Source organism: Bos taurus, chromosome 4 (genome assembly GCF_002263795.3).
Source record: "Bos taurus isolate L1 Dominette 01449 registration number 42190680 breed Hereford chromosome 4, ARS-UCD2.0, whole genome shotgun sequence".
NCBI lineage: Eukaryota > Metazoa > Chordata > Mammalia > Artiodactyla > Bovidae > Bos > Bos taurus.
In genome coordinates, this window is record NC_037331.1 from 106,252,767 (window position 1) to 106,279,586 (window position 26,820).

Below are 26,820 nucleotides of genomic sequence, written 5' to 3' on the forward strand. Positions count from 1 at the left end.
ATTTTTTCTGACTTCTAGGCACAAGGCACAGCAGGAAATTGTTCTTAGGAGACAGGCAGAAGCCAAGGGCCAGCTTTTATTTTTGGAATGGACGGGCAGAGGAGGTGTTGCCCTGATTCCAGGGATGGGGCGCAGAGATGCCGATACACCTGTACTGAGACCTCATTGGGAACCGGCCAGGTTACCAGAGTTGGCAGCGGCTGGGGGGGTTCAGGAGGGCCCCCTGGGGACAGCGAAAGTGTCTGGTGAAAGCTGGACTGTCGCTTAGGGGCCCGTGGACTCGAAGGGTAGGAGGGCTGCGAATGTCCTGAGGATCCTGGGTGCTGGGGTCCCTACACATCACCTGGGGAGAAAAAGAGGTCCACACGGGGTGAGGAGAACAGCAGAGCCTCAGATCAGCAGGACGCAGCAGACCTGGTGACCAGGCGATGACAAGGGAGCAGACAAAGAGAAAAGCGGGGACAGCAGTGCTCCAAGGGCCTCGGGGAGAAAGAAGATATTTGCCATTTGTAGGTCATTTAATCTGGCAGCGGGTATCTGGTGAGGGTGGAACTGTGTCATCATAACATCTTAAAGTGCCCTAGAGGCAGGTCTGTTGTGAGAACTCTGTGGGGGTCTTCAAGTGTCCCGGGGGACTAGGGACAGTGTCTTTTGAGGGAATACAGGGCACTGAGCGGGGGGGTATTTCAGGTGGGGACCCCACCTAGGGTCGGGGTCTCCAAGGAGGAATATGATCAGTGGATAGTCTGTTAAGGCTCTTTTGGAAGGGGTCGGTATTTCTAGAAGAAATGAGAGAAGACAAAAGTTGGTCTCATCTCAAGGAGGAATTTAGGATTTTTTTTTTCCTCTTTTTTTTTGAAGGGAGTGCTGGACTCGGTAGAAGAATTTATAGTAGGATGAAGGATGGTCCCCAGGGCACATATGTGAAAGGGTGACGGTGTGGATTTGTGCAGCAGAGGGCTGGGGACACTGGGGGGAGATGTTTCAGGCAGGAGAGATTCTCTGAGCAATAACAGGAGGGTATTTATCCCACGTGGATTAAGCCCTGGTGGGAGATGGCGGCAGCTTACCTGGGCATAGCTTCGGAAGAAGAGTTGCCGGGGGCTGAGGTCTAGGTTGGGCAGGATGGTTTCCCCACGGAACAGAACTAGCCTCTTTTTGTATGCCTGGATATGGGGGTGGGATGGAGAGTTGCCCTTAGGCTCCAGACCCGTAGCCAATTGGAAGTCTGATGCCCTATATACAATATCCAAAGCCAGCTCCTGGTCCTTCCCAAGTTCAGCCCTGACACACTAATCTGAACCAGGAGAAGACATCCTTGCTGTAAGATCTATGGATAGCCTAGAAAAGAGGGCTTGTGGAGTGGGGGTGGGGAGCCCTCAAGTTGCCAGCTGTTCAGTAGGGATGTGAAGGGCAGAAAGCTTTGCCATGTTTGCATGAGGGATGGTGGAAGGAAACACTAGCGACAGGCTGTCTATTCTACTGGTAAAACTAGATCCCAGCCCTTGGGATATGTTACCTTCAGTGCGATGGCCAGTGCCCCGGCGTCTGCAGCATCCTCCAGAAGCGTGCGGGAGACATTGAAGGAGGTTCCCTTGGGTGACGGTAAGGCAGCATAGAGGCGTTCCAGGCACAGCAGTGCCTTCTGCAGGTCACGGGTGTCACAGGCTGGGCAGCCTCCAGGGAGTACTGTTGGAAATGGGGCACGCGGGGGAAACTGTGAGGAGTGATGCCGGGGTGAAGCTGTGGGGCTTCTACAAACTGCACTGGCTCCTGGGAGAGCTGCAAAAGCTCCAGGACACACTCACCTGGAGCCCTGGCACAGCCTCCCTGCCTCCTCCTCTGGGCCAACTTTGGGGACCTCACCTGCCTTCCCGTTGGCCCCACCTGCCAGTCCTCCCAGTGGCCCGCTGCTACTCACAGAGCTGGTCAAAGATGTGCAACAGCTCACGGGCCATAATGCTGCCAGCAGCGCCAAAGTTCACAGCTCTAGGGAGACAAGGGCTCATCTGACTCTCAGAGTCCTTCCAAGGTTTGGCCCCAGTTCTCCAACCACAAGTCCTGTCCATCATTCATCATAACACTGGTCCATGACTCTCAGGAGACTTCCTGCCCACCTCAGAGAATGGCCCATACCTGGGGTAGCCAGGGTGGAAAAATGGGGGTTGGAGGAGTCCGGCTGGGAAGACCATCACGTGGTCAGGTATTGAATAGGAAGCCTTGAGGCCCCAGGGGAGCACCTGCCACCTGCGGGAAGAGCACACCCAAACTCCAGCTCCATCATTTACCCGACGTCCTTCCTGAAGGACTACTGCTGCTCCCCCGAACCTTTGTGTCTTTCCTGGGAATTGTGGACAGCTGTCTCTGGGATGTGGTGTCTGTGTCTCCCTGGCTCTCATACCTGTGACTGGAGAAAGGCTGCAAGAACCCCTGGATGACTCTGGCTTGGCGGGAGCGGATGCAGCTCAGGAAGGTCTGGAGGAAGCTGGGTCCAAGCTGCACCTGGGAGGAGCCAGGATGTGACTCAAATACATGGAGACAAATGCAGGCGCACACTGATGCACCCTGATGTGGCTGTCTGAACCAGAGACATCCCCACAACAGTGGAAAGCTGGTGCCAGGACACCACTGTGTGTTACTGTGAACCAGCTTCACGTACATCAGCACACACACACACTCAAGCAAGTCACACAAATGCATGGGTGTGAGAGTGCACACACACTCACCATTACCTGAAAAAGTTCTGTTCTTCTGCTGGCAAAACCTACAGTGTGCCTGTGTATGCTAAGTCGCTTCAGTCGTGTCTGACTCTTTGCGACCCCACAGACTATATAACCCACCAGGCTCCTCTGTCCATGGGATTCTCCAGGCAAGAATACTGGAGTGGGTTGCCACGCCCTCCTCCAGGGGATCTTCCGCACCCAGGGATCAAACCCGTGTCTCTTATGTTTCCTGCATTGGTAGGAAGGTTCTTTACCACTGAGCCACCAGGGAAGCCCCATTGTGTGGCTGCTCGCCCATCGAGCCCAGTCAGCACCAGGGCAGGGAAGGGGTGGGTTAGGGTCAACCAGGGAAAATGACTGTCTGCTACTTAGATAGCGCAGAGGATGAGGGAGCTGAGGATTAGAAAGGGCCTGGCAAGGGTGGGGACTCACGTCGTCGTATTCCTGTCTGGCCGGGTCTGGCTTCAGGGCCCACTCAGAGGGCCCCATCTTCACCTGCAGTTGGGTAAGCTGGGAAGAGACATGAAGGTAGAGGACTCTAGCGACCTCGGGTCTATCATAAGGACTTTCTCCTGCTCACTGCCCTGTCCCCTCCTCTGGTAGTGTCACCAGGATGTCCGTGTGGCACTTTGGTGGTTACACTTGCCTCGTGCCCTGAGCACCCTTCCCCAGTCACTGTGCTGTCCTGATCCCACCTCTGCTGACTCCCACTACACATCCCCATGCTGTCTCCTTCTGGCCTTACCCTGTCCTGGGCCTCTGCCCGGGTCTCTCTATCCATCCAGGGAACTGTATGAAGGTGAGAGATGAAGGTATCCTTGATGGTAGTGAATAATTCCATGGCCTGCAGGCAGGAGGGCGCAGGGAGAAGAAAACAGGATCAGGATCAGTCTTAGTCCTGGGTCCTGCCCGCCAGCCCTCCAGGAAGGGGCCTTGGCCCTGAGGAGCTGCCTGGGGGAGGAAGACCTCAGAAAGAGGAAGTGGTATCTGCTAGGTGAGCAAAAACTCAGGGCACAGAGAGCTGTGGTGATGGAAAGGCGGTACCAAGCACAGAACAAGAAGGTGGGGACGGGTGACTCCTAACAGCTGATGGGGGAAATAGTTCCTGTCTGAGGGGAGACCTCAGCCTGCAGGGGAGACACCATCCTCTTGGCCAGGCAATCCATTCAGAAAGCTGGGGGAGGAAGAGGACCACCATCCCCTTCTCTGCTCTCTGCCCTCCTCAGCCATCTTCCTGAAGGCCTACATTTCCTCTCCCCATCTTCCCGGCTTCGTCTGCTTCCCAACAAGCTAAAGCCTGACTGTGGAGTTATCACTTTCTCCGCCATCTACCATCCTGTGTATTTCCTTTCTAGATGGAGGAAAATAGATGACAGCATCGGCAACCTGAGTTCAAACCTTGACTCCACTATTTGGGGTAGCTGTGTAGTCTTGGGCAAATCACTTAACCCCTCTTTGATACCAGGAATTAAAGCAGTGCCTGTGAATCGCTTGCAAGAGTACCACCCACATGGTAGCCTCTGCAAGGCATTCAGGAGTTACCATGGGTGCTTCTTACAGTGATAGCATGCCATTCTTACATCGTTTCACAAGTTGTTCAAAAATCATAGACAGACAAGGAGTAGGCTTAGAGGTCACGGAGTTCAGTTTTCTCATTTTATGGTTGAAGAAACACATGAGCAGTAAAGCCGGATGGCTTGTTCAGGTTGGTATGTGCCGCGTGGACTCTGTGTCTCAGAGCTAAACCATGCAGACTCTAGGGGTTCTGCATGTCCCTCTCTGGATTCTCTAACTGCCTGGTTCTCTGACCACAGAAACCATCAAGAAGGGCAAAGTCGAGAAGATGGGTTGGGTGGGAAGGGGTGGGAGGACGTCAGCTGAAGAGGAGCTCTCACGCACAGCACTATGGGTGCTGGGTTTGAAAGTCTCCTTGATGAACAAGGTGGCCAGTGTGGGCTCGAAGAAAGCTTCTGTCTTCTCCACGCACGTCATCCAGCGAGGGTGGACTGGCTGCAGAGACAAAGCTGGAATGAGCGGCTCCTGTCAAGGGTTCTTCCTCATCCACTTTTCCAGGCCAGTCTTGCCTAGACCCTCTCCCCCAGGGGACGTTCTCTTTTCTGGACTTTCTGGGTCTGTCTCCCTTTGGTCTATAAACCCTTTTGGTGACACACATGGGGAGTTTGCTGCTTAGCACAAAGGGGCTCAGGACTTCTCCAGCATTAGTCATGAGCCTGGGCTGGGCAAGCTATCCTTGTTTACTGCCTACTGAGTTTGAAAGCAAGGCCTCTGGGAAGCATCCTTCTTGATAACTAAAGGGCTCCTGGGAAGGACAGGACTAGATTCAACCCTAGTAACTCAGACGGTAAAGCATCGGCCTGCAATGAAGAAGACCCCTGGCTTGATCCTTGGGTCAGGAAGATCCCCTGGAGAAGGAAATGGCAACTCACTCCAGTATTCTTGCCTGGAGAATTTCATGGACAAAGGAGCCTGGTAGGTTAGTCCATGGGGTCGCAACGAGTCAGATGCGACTGAGCGACTAATACACTCACACAGAGCCAGCCCTCTCACTTTGGCAGGTCTGCTTGCCACCTCGTCCCTGCCTACCGCACACCCCTCCCAACACGTGCATGGCTCAGGGATCCCAGTGAAGACACCCCTCCTCCCAAGCTTCTTTACCTAAACTAGGAATTGAAGAAGGAAATTTTTCCCTGCCTCCTGCCTTCCTCCCCCACTCTGCAAATGGTAGGACCTTCTGTTATAAAGAAGAAAGTTATCAGAGCAAAATCGAGTTTTAGATACCATATTGCTTGGTAGGAGAAGAGGAAAAAAGAAAAGATGAAATATATGCAATTCAGAGAGCTAAGGAGCTTTCTGCCAAATCAGGGAAAAGAATATAGGATGAGGGGCTTCCCTGGTGGTCCAGTGATTAAGAATCTCTGCCTTGCAATGCAGGGGATGGGCACGTGGGTTCGATTCCTGGTTGAGAAACTAAAAGCCCACATGTCACAGAGCAATGAAGTCCATACCACAAATACCGAGCCCAATTGCTCTGGAGCCCACACCGTAACTAGAGAGTCCAAATGCCACAACTAGAGATCCCACATCATGCAATGAAGATCCCGTGTGCTGCAACTAAGATCCGACACAGTCAAATAAATAAAACAAAATAAATATATTTTTTAAAAAGAATACAGGATGAGATGATGGACACCTTCAAAGGTGGAGAAACAGATAGATAAGAACTCAAAGAGGACTTTGGCAATCAGGGTGGTTTTAAACAGCAGGGTGGAAAGAATAATGAACAAGAGAGAGATGCTGGTGTGGATGGCATTGCAGAAATGACGCAGGGCAGGTGAGAGACAAATTCAAGGAAGCGCGAGTAGGGAAAGCTGAGTGGGAACTTAGGAAAAACATATTAATATGTTAATTAGGGTTGAGTGGGATGAAGTCACTAGACTTCATTCCTGTTACTTCTTTACCCCCCGGGGCCTCCTGTCAGGAAAGTGACATGGGCTGCCACCATACATTCTGGTCCTAAGGTTGGAGATCACTTATGGGGCTTCCAATGGAAGAGGAAAGAGAAAGGAAAGCCACTACTGTTGTTGTTGAAGACACTCCTGGGCCTGCCTATTAGAATGTTTATCTTTTTGGAGGTTGCTCCAGACCCAGTTGCCCATGTCTCTGTGTTCCTGTCTGCCCCATCGCCATGAGGTCTATTAAGTACCTTCTCCTGGTGAGTAGGGACTCAGACACTTTTAATACTGTATTAGTTGATGCTCTGAAGCTTACAAACATGGAAAACAAATAGAAAGGCCCCTGGGTCTGACAGCAATGCCGGGGACAGGGGCAGACTCTGCTGGCCACCTTTGGCTTCATCTCCTGCAGCCTCCTGAGGACAAGCTCAGTTCTGAGACTGCTTCTCAGCAGACAGCGGAAGGTGGTGGAGGGCTGCACCCAAGACAGCAGCGAGCACGTGAGCCTTGAGCTTGATGATGTGGGTCTGCCTGCCCTGTCTGGCCCTCCTGGTTCTTGAGTTGCTTCCTGATCCCCTTTGCCGATTCTTGCCCTTAGCAGCCTTTGCCAGCTCCATGCCAGAGCCCATAGCCTGGGCCATGGTAGACCCTGACTTGGTTCCTGAAGCACATAGAGACCACCTTGGACCACTCACTGCTGTCCCTGTGCCACTCTGCGACTCTTCTGGTCACAACTGTGCTGAGTCGTATGTTCTATATGCAAGAAAGTCACTTCCAGGATCTATAAATGAATGTTAAGTCTCAGGGGTGGAGGTTGACAGGTTATGTATTCATCTGCTGGGGGTTATCAGGATCTGAGTTGTCTCTTGAGACATGAGATGATACAGTATACCATATTAGTCGTAGAGAAAGAAAAAAAAATCACTGTTAAAATATAAAGGATGAAAGAAATAATTAAAATCCAAGATAATGAGGCTCAATAGATCAAGAAACAGAAAAAATTGTAGAGATGTAAGTAGGGAAATGGATTGGGAGTTCGAGATTAGCAGATGCAAACTATTATATAGAGAGTGTATAAACAATGTCCTACTGTATAGCATAGGGAACTATATTCAACCTCTTGTGATAAGCCATAATGGAAAAGGATATGAAAAACTGTGTGTGTATGTATATATATATGCACACAGAGCTGCTCGGGAGAACAGGGGAAATACTACCCAGAACGTGCTCTATAAATTTTATATATATATATATATAAAACAAAATCACTTCGCTGTATAGCAGAAATTAACAAACACTCTAAATCAACTCTACTTGAATAAAACACATTTTAAAAAAAGAAAGAAAAATATTTGCAGATAGAACCTTTGAACCATGAGTAATGACAAACATGACAGAAATCAAGAAAAACTCCAAGAGTCTGGAGGGAAGTGGATTTCTGCGCAATTTTCAGTAAGGGGAAAGTAGATTTTAGAGATTACAGGTGAGCCAGGAATCCTTAATGCACATTTTGAAACACAATTCTAGAATGAATCATTAAACCGACTATTTTTGAACACCTGGAAAATAATGTGTAACTTCTGGGGCCCTGGTGGCTTCACTGGTATGACTCAGACAGTGAAGAATCTAGTGGCAATGCAGGAGACCCAGGTTCAATCCCTGGATCTGGAAGATTACCTGGAAAAGGAAATGGCAACCCGCTCCAGTATTCAGGACACGACTTCGTGACTAACACTCTGAGGGCCAGTGTAGGATAACTGGGGATGAATAATGTCAAAATTATTTTCAAATTTCATCATTTTTAGGGGTAACCAACAAGGACCGGAGGGCTTCCCAGGTGGCTTAGTAGTAAAGAATATGCCTGGCAATGCAGGAGTCACAGGAGACGTGGATTCAACCCATGGGTTTGATCTCTGGGTTTGGAAGATCCCCTGGAAGAGGAAATGGCAACTCACTCTAGTGTCTTTGCCTGGAGAATCCTATGGACAGAGGAGCCTGGAGGGCCACAGTCCACAGGGTTGCAAAGAATCAGACACGACTGAGCAGCTGAGCAACAAGAACCTACTGTATAGAACAGGAAAGTGTGAACAGTGCTATGTGGCAGCCTGGATGGGAGGAGGGGTTTGGGGAGAATGGATACATGTGTATGTACGGCTGAGTCCCTTCACTGTTCACCCGGAACTACCACAGCATTGTTAATCAGCTATAGTTCAAAATAAAATAGTTTTTAAAAGTAATGTGACGATAGGAATAAATATATTTTTAGCACTAAAAATAAATGTCATCATTTTTAAAGGGTCACTAAATTAGAATGAACAGTAGATCAAGAGTCACAAACTCAAACAGGAGCCGTGAGGTACCATAAATAACAGAAGCAGCCCAACTTCAGAACCCCAGGACCAGAAGGGGTGATGGCAACCCCATATCCAGGCCTACTGGCTGCATCCCTCAGTTCCAGTCATTTGTTGCCCTGGGAAGAGGCTAACTCAGCACTCACGTTGAAAACAACAACCAAAAGGGCTGGAACTCTTTTTGTGTGTCATCGCCTAATTTTTGAAAGTCAGCCATTCATGAAAAGTTTGTAAAAATCTTTAGAGTCCAACGAAACACACCCATGAGCCAGATTCATCCTCCAGGATCACGGTGGTTCTCCCTCTGCATAGAGAATTCAGCATTTACTAAATGTGAATTACTATAATAACTTACACCCTCGCACTTCAATTACACAAGCTGTACATAGGAGCCTAATGCCTGTTCTGCCTAACTCACAGAGCTGCTTGGGATAACAGGGGAAATACCACACAGAACGCGCTCTGTAAACTCTCAAGTTCTACTCCATTCTGTTGGTGCTATCTTGATTTCAAGATACCATCTGGTACAACTGTAAGTTATGTCCTTGTGAAATCGATGGAAAAATCCATGTTAAATAACAGTGTTGTTTGAGTGGATTCTGAACTGGCTGACCCAGAAGGGAATGCCAGTGAGTAATGTCTCCAATTTAGTACGAGCTTCCCTGACTGCCCCACTGAACATTGTAACATGTCCACACTGGGTATCTCTCTCCCTCTTTCCTTTTTTATTTTTTCATAACACTTAATACCATCCCCTGGTGGCTAAAATGGTAAAGAATCTGTGTGCAATCCAGGAGACCTGAGTTTGAACCTTGAGTCAGGATACCTTGGAGAAGGGAATGGTTATCCTCTCCAATATTCTTGCCTGGAGAATTCCATGTATGGAGGAGCCCGGCGGGCAAGTCTAAAGGGTCACAAAGAATGGGACGTGACTGAGCAACTAACACTTTCACTTTTTTTCCAATACCATCCAATGTATTTTATTTAGTTTATAGTCTTTCTGTCTCCGTTAGAATAGAAGCATTTGAGGCCAGAGATTTATATCTATTTTGTTCATGAAGAATCCAAAGAGTCTAGAGAAGTGTCTGGCATATAATAGGGACTCAATTAATATTTGTTGCATAAATGGACTGCTGACTACACTGGTCTTCAATAACCTGAATCAATACTCTTTCCTCTGCAGAATCTTACCAGTAATCTAGATGAAGACTCAGTAAACAAAACCACAAATGACTCAAGGCAGAAATCACATCGCTGAAACAAAGGCTAAAATCCCCTGAGTAAACACACATTTCGGTGTGAATGTAAATAGTTTACCCTTAACAGACACAAATGTGAAGTTCTGCTTTTAATTTCCCAAACTCAGCTTCTCGAGTTTAATAAGAGAAAAACTTGGCTTAACAGCCATTTTCACTGACTACATATACCCAAAATTAATAAATAAAATACGGTCAGATGAGACCTGACAGTCCTTTTGAATCAGAGCATTACAAATTGGAATTCATTCAGAAGAACATGGTGAGACATCTGTAATTCATGACCATCGGATAGAAATACACATTTTGGTCCAATTAAGGCCAGAAGCTCCGTGGTGTCTTTGACTCCACTCCCTCTCACCAAACATCCATCAGGAGACTGCTGCTTACCTACAGAATATGTTCTTTTAAAACATAAAACAGATAAATCCTTCTACAGGCCCCTGTTACATGAAGAGAAAAACTCAAGACCTTACAGTGACTGACCAGGGCCTGGTATAATCCTCTCCTGGGTTGCACAGAGTCGGACACGACTGAAGCGACTTAGCAGCAGCAGCAGCAGGAAATGGCAACCCACTCCAGTGTTCTTGCCTGGAGAATCCCAGGGACGCGGGAGCCTGGTGGGCTGTTGTCTATGGGGTCGCACAGAGTCGGACACGGCTGAAGCGACTTAGCAGCAGCAGCAGCAGGAAATGGCAACCCACTCCAGTGTTCTTGCCTGGAGAATCCCAGGGACGCGGGAGCCTGGTGGGCTGCTGTCTATGGGGTCGCACAGAGTCGGACACGGCTGAAGCGACTTAGCAGCAGCAGCAGCAGCAGGAAATGGCAACCCACTCCAGTGTTCTTGCCTGGAGAATCCCAGGGACGCGAGAGCCTGGTGGGCTGCTGTCTATGGGGTCGCACAGAGTCGGACATGGCTGAAACGACTTAGCAGCAGTAGCAGTAGCCCTCTTTGATTTCCTCCTCCCTCCATTACCTCCAGCCCTCCTCCCCCACAATGCTTAGTCTCTTCAGTCGTGTCTGACTCTTTTCGATCCCATGAGCTGTAACCTCCCAGGTTCCTCTGTCCATGGGATTCTCCATGCAAGAATACTGGAGTGGGTTGCCATGCCCTCCTCCAGGGGATCTTTCTGACCTAAGGACTGAACCCATGTCTTCTGTATTGCAGGCAGATTCTTTACCCAACTGAGCCATCTGGGAAGCACTGATTTCCTCCCTATTCTTACTCTCTTTGCTTTCTCTGCTTCAGTTGCACTGGTTTCCAGGCTGATTTTCAACCCCCCAGGCAAGCAGGACAGCCTTCCAGCAAGCCCTGTCACCTCTTCTCAGCCAGAGCCACCAAGAGGGTCCCTCACACTGCACCAAGCCTCGACTAGGCTTCTCGTCGCAATGAGACGACATTCTTTCCTTTCCCGGAAAACCCTTTCCTCTCTCTAGACACTGCTTCCTTATGGCCTACCTCCTGCTCAGCTATCTCACTGACCGTTTAAACCCTGATCTCTCCATCTTGGAAATTCAGAGAGCATCTAAACAAGACCTTTCTTAGAACACAGCTACACCCATTCATTTACTGAGCATATGATTGGTCTTATGTTACAAGGACAGAGATGAATGGTTGCAACACAGCTGACATAGACCACTAAGCCAAAAAAATACACTATCTTGATCTTTACAGAAAGAATTTGCCAAAGCATTTTTTGTTACCACCCACTATTTCTCAACCCTGCAGTTTGTTGTTAAAAATGTGACCTCACAGGTCAGGCAGACCTGTTTTGGAGTCTGTTTCTTCACTTATGAGGTGTTTGGTCTTGGGAAAGTTACTTGTCCTTTTGAGGACCTCAGAGTATTTCTGAGAGTAGTAAATAAAATAAACACCGCCTGATATAGAGTAACTACTCAACATATTTCAGCTATTATTATTATGTGTCATATTTGGTACCATTCCAGACCAGGGAAGGGGCTTCATCAAGTCACAGAACTATCTGTTGGTAGAGTCTGACTCAGCTTTTAAGTCCAAGGACAATTACACATCCTAAAAGCTTCCCTGGTGGCTCAGTGGTAAAGAGTTCACCTGTTGAATGCAGATGATATGGGTTCCATCCCTGGGTCAGAAAGATCCCTTGGAGAAGGGAATGGCAACCCACTCCAGCATTCTTACATTGGAAATCCCATAGACAGAGGAGCCTGGCGGGCTACAGTCCGTGCTCTCACAAAACAGTCGGACGTGACTTAGTAACTAACCAACAACAAATGCAGAGAGATAAGGATTATAAAATATATATATATAAAGGATATATGTGTGTATAAAGGGTGATGACTTTAGAAATTTGTAAGCCTTCTAAATTTTTTAAATGTGAATGTCAACGTCGGCATTCTTACATCCTTCCAAAAGTACTACCAGGCCCCTGGAATTTACACGAACTTGTTTGTTGCCAGGGATTTTCTAGCAACCCCAACTACGAGGGCCTGGGGCTCTGTCTCATCTGAGTCAAGAGAAAGACTGGGCAGAAGGCTCTTGGGGACTACCCACCTGAGAGAATATCCTAGGGAATTTTTTTTGTTTTGTGTTTTGTGGGGTCTTTTGTTTGTTTGTTGCAAAGATTAAGCACACAGATGCTGAAGCCAGAGTTCAAATCCTAGCTCTAACAACCTAGTAGGTATACCACCTTGAATGAGATCCTTAACTTTTGGGTCTCCGTTTACCTACCAATAAAACAGGGACGGCATGGTCTGCCCTCCTCGTGGAACTGCTGTGAGGATCAAATCAACTCCTACATTTAAAGGGCTTAGAAAAATGCTTAGCACAGTTTAAAGTCTCCATCGGCAATAACTACATTCCAGTCCCTGTGTTTACAATTCCCTTCTTCAAATTCTGTAGATAGTTCAGATTTGCCAAAGCCACAAATTCCTCCAAGGCAGAGAAATGATCCACAAATTACTAAAAAAAGAAACCCAGTGATGAACAAGACTGCCCTGAAGCGTCACAGAGGCTGGAGGGCATCTAATGTTCTAGATGCTTCCGCTTATACTGGGATGTGTCCACCTAGGATTTCAAAGTTCACAGTCCTGAGTACGGTCAGAGTGGACTTTGGTTAGTGGAGCGCGTTTGGTACACAGCTCTGTGCTCTGATGTATCAGAATTGGCACCACAAAGCCCACAGTGTGGCTGACAGACCCCAGGGATATGAAGGATGAGCTCTTGATGAAGCACATCTGGACACGGAACACTGGAACCACCTGGACAGAGCGAAGGCTCCTGCCCGCCACACCTCGTCTCACTCTAGGGAACCTCCTGCCCGCCACGCCGCGTCTCACTCTAGGGAACCTCCTGCCCTCCACACCGCGTCTCACTCTAAGGAACCCTGTACGTCCAGCTCCTCAAGTCACAGTGCTCAGGATAACCCAGCAAATAGTTTAGGGGTCATGACAAAGGAAAAGCAGTTCTTGAGCAGCTTACAGTTTTCTATCTAGATTTTAATACTCAGCAAAAAGGCCCTGGAGGTAGCCAGACATGTGCCCAAGGGTCCATTCCCTGGCGTCCCAGCTCTCAGTGTAAGCGCTGAGGGCTTCTGCGGGAGGCCCAGATGTTGGGGGACATCTAGTTCCCACGCCCCTTCCTGAGGGAGCTATGTCCACATGTGTCCCCCCAGATTGCAGATGCTCCGTTAGTGCCCCACCTGGAAGAATTCCTCCCCTGCTCTCCTCACCATGGGTGGGCGTCCTGTCAGTTCCCCCACTTTCTGGCTCAGCGATCTGTGTGCCTCTTGGAACTGACTGTCCAGGGCTGGAGAAAGTGTCTTCACCAGCCCGAAGATTATGTGGCTTTGCAGAAAGTCCCTGTGGAGAGAAAAGAGACCGACGATATACCCCAGGCTCTGGGAAAGCCACCAGAAACCCTCCCTTTGTATGTGTGTCGCCCGGTTAGTATGTGTTAGTTTGTATGTGTTAGTCGCCCAGTTGTGCCCGACTCTTTGCGACCCCCATGGACTGCAGCCCACCAGGCTCCTCTGTCCATGGGATTTTCCAGGCAAGGATACGGGAGTGGGTTGCCATTTCCTTCTCCAGGGGATCTTCCCTACCCAGGGATTGAACTTGGGTCTCCTGCACCGCAAGCAGATTCTTTACCATTTGAGCTATGAGGGAAACCTTATTTATAGAGAATAACTGCTTGACATGTGAACACGTCAAGAAGAGCTTTTCTTTTTTTCTTGTTTGCCTTAATTTAAAAACACTTCATTGCAAAAAAAATTCCAAAATGATTGGGATAGTAACATCAAAGCTCACAGCTCACAGATCACTTTAACCATTAAAATAATACTGAAAAAGGGTGAGATATCATGAGAATCACCCAAATGTAACTCAGAGACATGAAGCGAGAAAATGCCATTGGAAAAATGGTGCCCCCAGACTCGCTTGACACAGGGTTGCCACAAACCTTTAATTTGTTAAAAAAAAAAAAAAAGCAAAAGCAGTATCTACAAAGTGAAATACAGCAAAGCAAAATTATATGAGCTCGGCCTGTAATACGTTATCAACCATAGTCACCATATTACATTGGATTGGCCAGAAGGTTTGTTCAGGTTTTTCCATGGGTTGTCATTCAGTTGCTCAGCCATGTCCAACTCTTTGTGACACCATGGACTGCAGCACACCAGGCTTCCCTGTCCATCACTATCTCCCAGAGTTTGCTCAAAGTCATGTCCACTGAGTGAATGATGCCATCCAACCATCTCATCCTCTGTCGCCCCCTTCTCCTCCTGCCCTCAATCTTTCCCATAATATCTTACAGGAAAACCAGAACAAACTTTTTGACCTACCCAATACACTTGAACTGTGGTGTTGGAGAAGACTCTTGAGAGTCCCTTGGACTGCAAGGAGATCCAACCAGTCCATTCTAAAGGAGATCAGTCCTGGGATTTCTTTGGAAGGAATGATGCTAAAGCTGAAACTCCAGTACTTTGGCCACCTCATGAGAAGAGTTGACTCATTGGAAAAGACTCTGATGCTGGGAGGGACTGGGGAGTAAACTCCGGGAGTTGGTGATGGACAAGGAGGCCTGGTGTGCTGCAATTCATGGGGTCGCAGAGAGTCAGACACGACTGAGTGACTGAAGTGAACTGAATACACTGGATCTTGAGAGTGTTCATCTTATAACTGAAAGTTGGCACCCTTTCACCAACCTTTCTCTATTTCTCCACCTTTCAGCCCCTGGCAACCACTGTTCAAAACTTTTGTCTGTTTTAAAAAGAGTTTTTCTATCCTGGTGGTTCAGATGATTAAGAATTCACCTGTAATGCAGCAGACCTGGGTTTGATCCCTGGGTCAGGAAGATCCTCTGGAGCAGGAAATGGCTACCCACCCCAGAATTCTTGCCTGGAGAATCCCATGGACAGAGGAGCTGGTGGGCTATGGTCCATGGGGTCACAAAGAGTTAGACACGACTGAATGACTAACACTAACACTTGCTTGCTGTGGTTTGGTTTGGCGGTGGAGAATGACGGAAGAAAGAACCAAATGAAGAGGGAGACCTCTCAATTCACAGTGGGGAGAAGGCTGGAGTTCAGTTTAACAAAACAGATTCAAATACTTCCACAACCAAGACACCTCAGCTCCTCTTAAGAGGTATCTTCTAAGAATACCAGAGCTGGGACCCAGGACTTTTCTCTGCCCTGCTGGCAACTCTCTCACTGGGTTTGACTTTTATTCTTACAGACCTGTTCGCACCCGTGTGAATGGTTGTTTGCTTCCCTCTGAAGGAGCTTCTAGATGTTGCTGCCACTGAGTTACTATGAAGAAGGGCTTTGAGTCCAAGGTCCCGGGAGGAAGCCACTGTATCCAAGGGGTGGCCACACAGTCTCAGGGCCAGCAGTGAGCCCAACCTCTCCTGACCTTCAGGGTCCATCAAGACCTTCCTGATCTTTCCCACAAGGGGCCCAGAATCCTCAAATACAGCTGGGGAGCAGCCTTTCCCCAGCTTTCCCAGCCTTCATCTCCTCCACCAACTCCTCCATGTGCCTCCTTCTCCCACCCACACCCCTCAGCTTCTGACAAGACACAAATTCCGCAACTGTCCTCTGCTCCATTCAGTACACCCTGTGTCTTGTTGGTTACCTGGATCCCTTGTTCTGTGTGCATTTTCCCTACCCATGCCCTCCAAGACCCTCTTCCTGTTTCCTCTATGCCCTCCTAGGCTGTCCATCCCACCCACTCCCTGCCTTCACATGGCCCTGGATCACTCCCATCTTCCTGCAAGGCCCTTACTGGCCTGCCTTCTCCAGTGTCCTTTGTCTCTGAGACCTCCAGGTCCTCAGACCTTCTTTCCATCACCACCCCCGAAGTGGGGCAAACCTGTGCTTCATCAGGTCCTTCTCAATCAGTTGTGACATGTTTTTCAAATACTCCAGGTCATGGACTGCGACGCAATAAGAGGGGCTCAGGGACATCGGTGCGAACGTTGCTTGCAAGCAGGACAACCAGTCGATGGCAGGGGCCACTCTCTTAAAGGAGAGAGACAGAGGTTGAGGGGGGACCAGAAAAGAGATGGGGGTTCCCCTCCCTTGGGATAGAGAGGGATTGGAAAGGGGGTGGTTGGGGAAAGGATGGAGTCAGAAAAGTTAGGGGGTGGACTAAGAATTAAGGAAGTGAGGAGAAAGAAGACATGAAGATCAAAAAAGTTTGGGAGCAAGACCTTTATGCCCATCTTCCCCCAGCCCTTGGCTCGAGGCACCTGCAACTGGTCAATTGTGACCATCTCGAAGACCTTGCCCTGGGCCTGCTGCTGCTCCCCAGGCCTCAGGAACTGGTTCAGCTGTGAGTTAATGAAGAGGGAATAGGAGGCATCGTTTCCCACTTTGGTTGGGTCTCCTCCCAGCAAGGTTACCAGGCGATTCAGGTAACTCAGGTATTCCCGCAGGATCTGGGGGAAAGGCAACCTCAGTCACAGCCACCATCGACCCCTGCCTTTCTCCAGAGTCAGAGGTCAGGACCTTGGTCTGCGGCACCATCTTACCTGGGCATAGTTCGGTTCCTGTTTTTGCTTGAGGAGAACGTCAAGCTCTGGCTGGTCTATCTGGACAAAAGAGAGGCTGAGAGAAGTGGGAAATGTGCAGGAAGGAGAGGCCAGGTGTGGGGCTATGGGATGGACCAGGAAGGGAGACTCAGGAAATGGATGTGGGGGGCCAAGAGGAGGAGCGGGAAAGGCAAAAAAGAGAGAGACTGGGGCTAAGGGACAAGGGGAAAAGTACCAACATGCAAATGTGCAAAGAAGGCATTTCAACTAGTTTGTGGGTGCTCAGCAAGAGAGAAGCATAATGACCCTTGTCCTGTAGGGAACTGTTGCCTATGCCAGAGCCAGGTCTAGGATAAATGGTATGAGATGCCCATATCAGGTGCAAATAGCCAGGACATGGAAGGAAGCTAAATGTCCATGGACAGAGGAATGGATAAAGAAGAAGTGGTACATATATGCAATGGAATATTACTCAGCCACGAAAAAGGAATGGAATGGGGTCATCTGTAGTGATGTAGATGGACCTAGAGTCTGTCATACAGAGTGAAGTAAATCAGAAAGAAAAAAATATATATCATCTATGGACACATATATATGGAATCTAGAAAACTGTTACAGATGAATCTGTTTTCAGGGCAGGAACAGAGACGCAGACGTAGAGAATGGACAAACGGATACTGACGGGGTGGGGGAAGGGGAGGATGGGACAAACGGAGGGACTGGTATTGGCATAAATACACTACTGTGCGGAACACAGATAGCTATTGGGCACCAGCTGCACACCACAGAGAGCTCACCTCGCGGGATGGGGGCCGTGGGAGGGAGGCTCAAGGGGGAGGGGATATACGTATACATTCAGCTGATTCACCTTGTTGTAAAGAAATTAATGCAACATTGTGAAGCAATTATGCTCCATAAAAAAAGAGAGGTACTGAAAACTCAGTAATCAAGATCAATCATATTTTCATTGAAATTTTAAAAATCTAAATTAATGCTTTAAAAAAAACCAAAATGTAATAGTAAAACGTTGCTCATCATGCATTTCCCCCTAAAATCCACAATGTATTTTTTTTATCATTTTTTAAAATCATAGATATCTCCCCAAAAGTCTGCAATTGAGTTTTGATCCATTTTGGGAAGGAAAAAAAATTTTTTTTTAATTTACAGTGAACAAAAAAGTGATATTTTGTTCATCATGGATTTTTGCATTGATTTTGACATTTAAAAAATATTTATTGAAATACTATTTGATTAGTGAGTTTTTGGTACCCTCTTAAGTTCTGCACCCCAGGAAAATAGCCCACTCCCCTCGTGTGCCTCGCCCTAGTTCTGGCACTGGTATGTCCTTATCTCTGTCCTGAAGGGTTTTTCTCCCATGTTTTTGGCTTGTCTTATCTGACTTCAATCCCCTACTTCTACCTGGAGCTATAAACTTTTCTGCTATCTTGAAAAAAGCTTTCACTTGACTCTTTTGTCACATTTCATGTCCAAACTTTAAAAAACTAAAAGTCATCTATGCGTCTACTTCAACTTCCCTCCTTTCTAACTCCATACAAGCTGAATCCATTTTCATGATTGTTTTGACGTTATGTCTAGAAAATCAAACCAGCCAATCCTAAAGGAAATCAACCCTGCATATTTCACTGGAAGGACTAGGGCTGAAGCTGAAGCTCTAATACTCTGGCCACCTGATGGGAAGAGCCGACTCATTGGAAAATTCCCTGATGCTGGGAAAGATTGAGGGCAGGAGAAGAAGGGAGCAACAGAAGATGAGACGGTTGGATGGTGTCATTGACTCGATGGACATGATTTTAAGCAAACTCTGGAAGATGGGGAAGGACAGGGAAGCCTGGTGTACTGCAGTTCATGGGGTCGCAGAGAGTCAGATGAGACTTAGGGACTGAACGACAACCAGTAGAAGGTTTCCTATGGTGTCTCCTCATTCCTTACTTTTCTGAGCTCAGAAGTCTCTGGAATCAAAGATTCCTCCCTCCTGAACTGGCCTCTCCCCTGTTCTTTGTGACTCAGTGGAACTGGTTTGACTCCCACTTTCTGGCCCTTCTTCCTCCTCTCTGGCCCCAACTCATTGGGATGTCCCTCTTCAAGTCATTTTCTCCACCTGCATTTCCCCTCAGAGACCATCTAGTCTCAAGGCAATGGGAGCCACCCTCCTTCCATGCACACCAAACCAACTCTGTGGGGTCCTTTTCTAATTTCTCCACTTCTTTTATTGATGTTCAGTCTGTCACCAGGTCCTCTTGAATCACCATGGACCATGAATCACCACTAGGATGAAGTTGTCTACATCCTCCTGGCCCCAATTTCCATTTCTGTCATAATCATCTCCATTTGGAATCAAGGTTGCTCAACTAGGTTCCTCAGCACCTCCAGGCTGACCTCAAAAACCACTGACTCTACCTGGGCATTATGTAAAACCATCACATTTGAAAAGCCTCCATAGCTCTCTCTTTCTGCCGCCTGACCCCCCACCCCCCCACCCCTTATTATGTCAAAAGTTATCACCTCAGTCTGATGTCGTAGGCTGGGAATAGTCAGGTTCAACTTCATGTCTTCAGTTTTACTTTTGCCTTCCACCGCACCCCACCCCAACCCCAAATCCTGTATTCAAGAGACCAGTCTCCTCACTGACCTGCAGAGGGGTCACACTGTTCCTGGCTCCTCCCTAATCTCAGGACTTCCCTACAGCCCTTTTAAGACCCTTTAGCTTCACTGTCACCTAGGTGAATCAACCAGGCTTCAGAGCTCAGTCCAGTTCTCCCCTCTGAGCTTCTCCTTAACCATTTCAGATCTTAACTAATTTCCCAAGGCTGCACCAGTTACACTCCTCAGCACACCCGGAGAACTGAACTTGAGAATACCTCACAAGGATTATCAGTTCTTGTATATTCATGCTTGTGTAGTTTTGCAGAATTTTGGAAAGTAGGGGCCAAATATATAGCATCACGCTGCCTCCCACAATACCAATGCCTCCAAGGTTTTATTAACCCACTCAACAAGCACCTGGCATGGGCCTCTAGCTGCCTGGCCCTGTGCCAGGTTCTGAGGACCAGCGATGAATAAAGTGTGAGCCTGTCCTTAAGAGGCTTAGTCTTCAAGACAGGGTTCAAGGCTGAGAGCACATGAAATGAGAGAACAGAGAGGCCCACCTCCATTGCAGCCAGGGGGAGGGTGAGGACATCCTGGAAGGGATAGTCATCAAAACCAAAATGCAAAAAATAGGAATTTTCCAGGCTGAGTGTGCAAACTGAGGAGTGGTGTTGCAGGCAAAGGGAGTCATGAACACAAAGAACTGAGAACTATCCTTGGAGCTGTAAGTGCACAAGCTTGCCTTGGGGCATAAGGAGGAGATAAGGCTGGAGGAGTTTGTAAGAGGGAGGCTTGCAAGGCTTCCTTAAGGATTAAGAACTGGATCCTGAAGACCCAATGAGCCATTTAAGGCATTTAAACAGAGACAATAGCATAATTAGCTCTTGGTTTAAAAAGCTCCCTCTGGGGAAACTGAAAAGAAAAGAAGAGAAGAGCAGAACAGGCCACAGGGGGAAAGAGTCCAGTGTTCCAGGGATGATTCAGATAAGCAACAAGGAAGGCCAGAAAGACGGTCTTCCCAGAACTCCCCTAATCTCACCTCAAGTCCCTGGTTCCAACATTAATGTCCCTAAAGATAACGGTGCAGTCACTCACCTAGAGCCAGACATCCTGAAATGTGAAGTCAGGTAGACCTTAGAAAGCATTACTACCAACAAAGCTAGTGGAGGTGATGGAAATCCAGCTGAGCTATTTAAAATCCTAAAATATGAGGCCATTAAAGTGCTGCCCTCAATGTGTCAGCAAATTTGGAAAACTCAGAAGCGGCCACAGGACTGGAAAAGGTCAGCTTTCATTTCAATTCCAAAGAAGGGCAATGTCAAAGAATGTTCAAACTACTGTACAATTGCTCTTATTTCACATGATAGCTAGGTAATTCTCAAAATCCTTCGAGCTAGGCTTGAACAGTATGAGAACTGAGAACTTCCAGGTGTACAAGCTGGATTTAGAAAAGGCAGAGAAATCAGACATCAAATTGCCAACATTAGTTGGATCAATGAGAAAGCAAGAGAATTCCAGAAAAACATCTGCTTCATTGACTATGGTAAACTCTTTGACTGTGTGTATCACAATAAACTGTGGAAAATTCTCAGAGATGGGAATACCAGACCATCTAACCTATCTCCTGAGAAACCTGTATGCAAGTCAAGAAGCAACAGTTAGAACCTTACATGGAACAACTGACTGGTTCAAAATTTGGAAAGGAATATGTCAAGGCTATATATTGTCACCCTGCTCATTTAACTTATGTGCAAAGTACATCATGCGAAATGCTGGACTGGATGAATCACAGGCTGAAATCAAGATTGCCAGGAGAAATATCAATAACCTCAGATATGCAGATGATACCACTCTAATAGCAGAAAGTGAAGAGGGACTAAAAAGCATCTTGGTGAGGGTAAAGGAGGAGAGTAAAAAAGCTGGCTTAAAAATCAATATTCAAGAAACTAAGATCATGGCATCTGGCCTCATCACTTCATTGGATATAGAAAGGGGAAAAGTGGAAATAGTGACCAGTTTTATTTTCTTGGGCTCTGAAATCACTGTGGACAGTGACTACAGCCACAAAATTAAAAGACACTTGCTCCTTGGAAGAAAAGCTCTGCCAAACCTAGATAGTGTATTAAAAAGGAGAGACATCACTTTGCCAACAAAGGTCCATATAGTCAAAGCTATGGTTTTTCCAGTAGTCACGTATGGATGTGAGAGTTGGACCATAAAGAAGGCCGAATGCCGAAGAATTGACGCTTTTAAATTGCAGTGCTGACGATTCTTGAGAGTCCCTTGGACACCAAGGAGATCAAACCTGTCAATCCTAAAGGAAATCAACCCTGAATATTCATTGGAAGGATGGTGTTGAAACTGAAGCTCTGATATTTTGACCACCTGATGGGAAGAGCTGACTCACTGGAAAAGACCCTGATGCTGGGAAAGATTGAAGGCAGCAGAAGTAGATGACAGAGGATGAGATGGTTGGATGGCATCACTGACTCAATGGACATGAGTTTGAGTAAACTCCAGGAGATAGTGAAGGACAGGGAAGCTTGGCGTGCTGCAGTCCATGGGGTCTCCAAGAGTCAGACAGGACATAGTGACTGAACCATAACAACAACAAAGTTAGGTTGCTTTCCTGAATCGCACATTTTTTTGGTCTAAGAACAAATTTGAGACAGGCCTGCATTTTTGCCAGCACATCCCTCACCTGGATGACTGGCAAGTATGGAGGGGTGGGAAGAGGTTTCAAATAGGCTCTGAAGAATGGGAAGTGACCATATTGACTCATCAGAAGGCTCAGAGTTTGGTTAAAATCTAACGGAGTCCAGTTACCGAAGATCGACCAGCCGCCAAGCTGGGAAGAAAAGAAACAGCACTCAACACAGGGATATAGTCTCTCAGAGCACATCCCTCACCACCATTGCTACATCCTGACTTCTACCCTGAGTCCCCTGCCGCTTCTAGGGCTCCAGCTCTGTCCCCCTTTTCCTACCCTCAGCCAAGGTCTTGATATGTCCACAGATCATTGCCATGTCCACCTCCCTCCCAAACTCCTAGGAAAGAGATCCATCCTCTATGGGGAAGAAAATATGGCAGCCCTGAGCACACACTGGTCTTGTGTGCTTTCCGAATCCAGAAAAGTAGATGTGCCAGTCTCACCTCCTCAATAACCTGTCTGAAGGGACTGGCCCCTGCTGCCTCAATGGCACTCATGTTCATGCAGGAGTTGTAGAATTCAAAGGCTTTCTCCTCCCCAGGGGCCAGGCGCCAGGAACCTGGGGTTTCTAGAAAGGAAGCAGGGGAGAATTAAAGGAGTGAGGCAGCTTGGAAATAAGCAGGGAAGGTGGGAGATGGAAAGGTTATAAGAAAGGAAGGGAGGATTCCCAGGGAAAAGGAGGGAAGGGGAGGAACCCAGGCATGAGGATGAGGGGAACAACTTCTTTTTTTTCTGTTTTGCTCTGCTGGGTTCATGAGGTATGTAGGCTTCTTTAGTTGCCCTGTGGCATGTGGAATCTTAGTTCCCCAACAAGGGATTGAACCTACATTCCCTGCCTTGGGAGGCAGATTCTTTACCACTGTACCACCAGGCAAGTCATGAGCTGGATCAATTTGCTGGAAGAATAAGAACATGGAGAAGACAGAGAGGAAGATAAAGGAAAGGTGAGGAAATTCCCTGGTAAGGACTCTACATTCTCACTGCCAAGGGCCCAGGTTCAATCCTTGGTTTGGGGGGTGGGTGTGAGTAAGATAGATCTCATACTCCACAAGACGAGTGGAATGGCTACCATAAAAAAAAGAAAAAAAGGAAAGTAAATGTAAGAAGGGCAATAAAGAGGAAGAGACAAGGGTGTAGGGGGAAGAGTATGGAAAAAGCAGAAGAGTAGAAACGAGAGGTAAGAGGGAGATGAACGAAGGAATTAGAAAAATCGGGGAAATCAGAGAACTTTCAAGGGATAGGAGCAGAAGAACATGAGGAAGGGTTTGGCAAAGCCAAGAAACCAGTGCTGGCTCCCCTAGCCCAGACTCTCCCCTCTCTCTGATCCCAGGAAACAAACACACACATGACAATTACCCAAACGCACACCACTGGAACCCTCCACTCTCTCCTATCTAACCCCACTCACTCAGGCCCCCTGATATCTTTTTGTTCTATTGTGGGCCACAGAATCTGTCTGAAGGGTACATTTTCTTTTTATCTCTGTACCGTACCTGAAAGCCTGGCCCTCTGCTATGCAGGGAATACCCACCTCCACTCTTTCCCATCAAAAGAAGGAGGGCAAAGGGATACATTTATTTCTTCCAAATTCCGACTGATACTGTCAACAGGTTCTCTGGGCTCCCCGATAGAGAAAATGCATCTCTTTGGTTGTATTCTCATTCCTCAGTCCTCATCACTGTCCACCGACATCCTGGGATCACCTTCCTACTTCCTGGGTGGCCTGGGTTCCTGCCTCACGGTTCGCCTCTTGGTTCTTTTCAACAGAACCACCATCTACAGAAACTCTCCTACCTCCAGGGTTTTTAACTTGGTCCTCCCCTTCCTCCAGCATGTCTTTTGTGTCCTTCTATATTTCTTCCCTTACACACAACCAGATAAAGCCCGTCCACCACTTCTCACCCACTCTGTCACTTCTTTCCTCCCACCATCATCTCCAATCACCCATCTCTGGCACCCCAGTTTCAGCTTCCTTCCAGTTCAACTGGCATGCCATTGTCTAAGGTTTCAGGGAGGACAGGAGATAATAGTGAGAGCGGGGATCTGGGGAATGATGAGAGTGAGAGGGTAATACCCACAAGAGAGCATTAGGGGACAAGAAGGATTTGAAGGCTGGAGAATGAGGGCAATGGAGAAAAGGATTAAAGTGCAATAGGTGTTGAGGAGACGCCAGTGTGGGAAGACATCGGGCACAGGGTAGAGACTGAAAATTTAAGGGAGATAACACAGATATCTGTGGATGGATGGGAAAGGTGAGGGGATGGGGACCAGGTAAAGAAATGAGGATGAGAGGGACCAGAAGAGATGGAAGAGAGGCAGGATCTGCTGTGAAATGTATGGCGATGGAGAAGCAAACCTAGCAGTTCCCTAGGAGCCAGTGGAGCATGGTACAAGCTGGCTGTTCCCCAGCCACACAGGCTTGGGAGGGACAGTCATGATCATTCCAGGCTCCATGGCACCTACAGCAAGAGAATCTTCCATCCTGATTCCCTTACCCAGGATTCTTCGAACTCGTCGCTTGTTCTCCTCTGCAAGAGCCTGAAAAGGACTGCCAGTCCTGTTGATGTTTCCACAGGCAAAGCTAAAGAAATCAGTGCAGGGGGCCACACTGGTGTTCCCAGAGGCCAAGTAGAGATCCAGGAGGTCCTGACACACAGATGTCTTGCAAGGGGCTGTGGGGAAAAGCTCAGAGCTGCGAAAGAGGAAGCGATGAGGACTCCCCCCAAGGGGCAAAGCAAAGAAGTGTCTGGTTAGGGAAAGGGACAGGGACCCTGATGAGGAGGAAATGGTCTGACTGATGGGCAGGAGAGGGATTCACGGGGCACGAGGCTGGGAACCCGGGTCCCCCAGGGGTCAGGATGTGTGGTGGGTCTTGGGAGGATGGATGGGTGGATGGAGAGTGGGCTGTGGGGGGATCTAGGATCTCGCTTACAAGGACCACAGCCCTGGAACACATAGCCCCAAAGCAGCAGAGAAAGACCAAGGATTATACTGAAGAGCAGAAGGGTCCTTAGCGCCCGAAAGGTCATTTGCCACCATCCATCCTGTGCGGTGTGCAGCTCCTCTTCTGGAGATCTCTGTGCCGAGAACCGGGAAACAAAAAACACACAGTGGAGAGAATTGGGATGGGGGAGGGAGGGGGAAAGGAGGAAGAAGGAACAGTTAGTTGGTGTTGGGGCCCCGTGGTACAGAGATAATGCCTCTTATTCTCCCGAACCCAGGCCTTTTTGGACCCCTGGGAGCTGGAAGGATTGTCAGAGCTCTGCCCCGCTAGTTGGTGCTGGGACCCCCTGGTACAGAGATAACGCCCCTTATTCTCCCAGACCCAGCCTTCTTTGGACCCCTGGGAGCTGGAAGGGCTGTCAGAATGCTGCCCTGTGCACTTACCTCCCGTCTCCTGCGTGTCCCTGATCCACTCGCTTGCTCAGTCCACATGGCTCTCCCCACCGACTCTTTGTGTCCACCTTCCTGAACTGGATGTGGAGGAGGCAGGACAGCGAAGCTGGTTCAGGAAGGGGGTACATCACAGAGAGTTATATCAGGTCATTTTGAGACCTCCTCTTGCCCACCTACCCCCTTACCTGTGTGCCCCCCCCCCCACCACCACACACACATACATGTATGTTCATCCCAGGGCAGTGCTCCTAGGCGGGCTTCAGAATGAACCTCTCTTCCTGAGATTTCCTGCCTCCTCCATCTCCCATCACCTGCCTCTCCTCCCCGGTTCCTACTCTCCAAGTCCCACATCCCTCCTTTCTGGAGGGGGACAGAGAATGCACACACACACACACACACCAGCTGGCCCCACCTCCCACCCTAGGCATCTGACTCCCAAAGGGAATGGCCTTCTCCAGGGGACTTGCCGTCTGTCTGGCCGTCTCTCTTGCTCTCAGAATGCGTCCTGCTTCTGCTCTAGGTGCTGAGTCTGAGGACGGGGATTCAGGAAATAACCTCGCTTTGACCCCCACCCCAGTTCCTTTTTCCTAAAGAAAGGGCACATGTGCCACCCGCAGTCCCTGTCCCCACACACATGCTACTGGCCTCTGGGTGGAGCCTGTTTATCGGTCTGGAGACACCCCAGCCTCTCCTGGCTCCTTTATCTCAGCCTCTCAGGGGAGGCAAAGGGAGGCAGTCTCCATTCCCCAAGCAATCCTGCCCTGGGTGGCTCCTCTTGCCTTGCTCTATGCCTCTGCTCACAGACTTTATTTCTGGAATATTCTTTCTTCTCTCTTTCCTAATATGATGGAAACATCTTGAGCCTTTTAATTCTCAGGTCAAACGTCCCCTCCCCTGGGAGGTCTTCCAGCTCCATGCCCATTCCCTCTGCTCCCAAGCATGCTTAATGGCTTCCCTGGGAGCATCACAGCCCTGCAGTTTGCAGGCAGAACAGTCCAGGAAAGAGAACAACAAGCTAGGAGACCCTAATCTGCTCATTACTAGCTCTGTGACTGTGAATGACCACTTAAACTCTCAGGCAGGTAAGTTTCACCATTTGGAAAATGAATGATATTTCCCTTTGAATACCTCACCTGGTCTCACACCTTCCACAAAGAATGAAGTGTGGACAAAGAATGTTGCCTGTCATATTGGTAAGCAAAGGATGCTTCAGCCATCAAGCCATCAGCCACTACAGCTGCCCCAACGGTGCATGCTGAGAGGATTCAGGACAGAGGAAAAACAGGATACCAGCC

General features: G+C 48.3%; 1 protein-coding gene across 2 annotated transcripts; it reads right to left on the reverse strand.

The window, feature by feature from the left end:
• Positions 1-58: 58 nt before the first annotated feature.
• On the reverse strand, positions 59-26,168 carry KEL (Kell metallo-endopeptidase). Of its 2 annotated transcripts, XM_005205930.5 has the most exons (19): positions 25,938-26,168; positions 25,517-25,631; positions 25,062-25,206; positions 24,625-24,801; positions 22,573-22,697; positions 22,121-22,267; positions 16,813-16,872; positions 16,531-16,719; positions 16,152-16,300; positions 13,511-13,640; positions 4,623-4,733; positions 3,469-3,567; positions 3,156-3,233; positions 2,402-2,502; positions 2,137-2,247; positions 1,922-1,989; positions 1,520-1,689; positions 1,071-1,166; positions 59-343 (listed from the first exon to the last, which is right to left on the reverse strand). In XM_005205930.5, exons 2-19 carry the CDS (start codon positions 25,562-25,564, stop codon positions 182-184), a joined length of 2,166 nt encoding a protein of 721 aa, XP_005205987.1. In that variant the 5' UTR covers positions 25,565-25,631; positions 25,938-26,168; the 3' UTR covers positions 59-181. The 2 variants fall into 2 exon arrangements, with proteins under 2 accessions (XP_005205987.1, XP_015326298.1); XM_015470812.3 differs by lacking the exon at positions 22,121-22,267.
• Between the last annotated feature and the right edge of the window lie 652 nt (positions 26,169-26,820).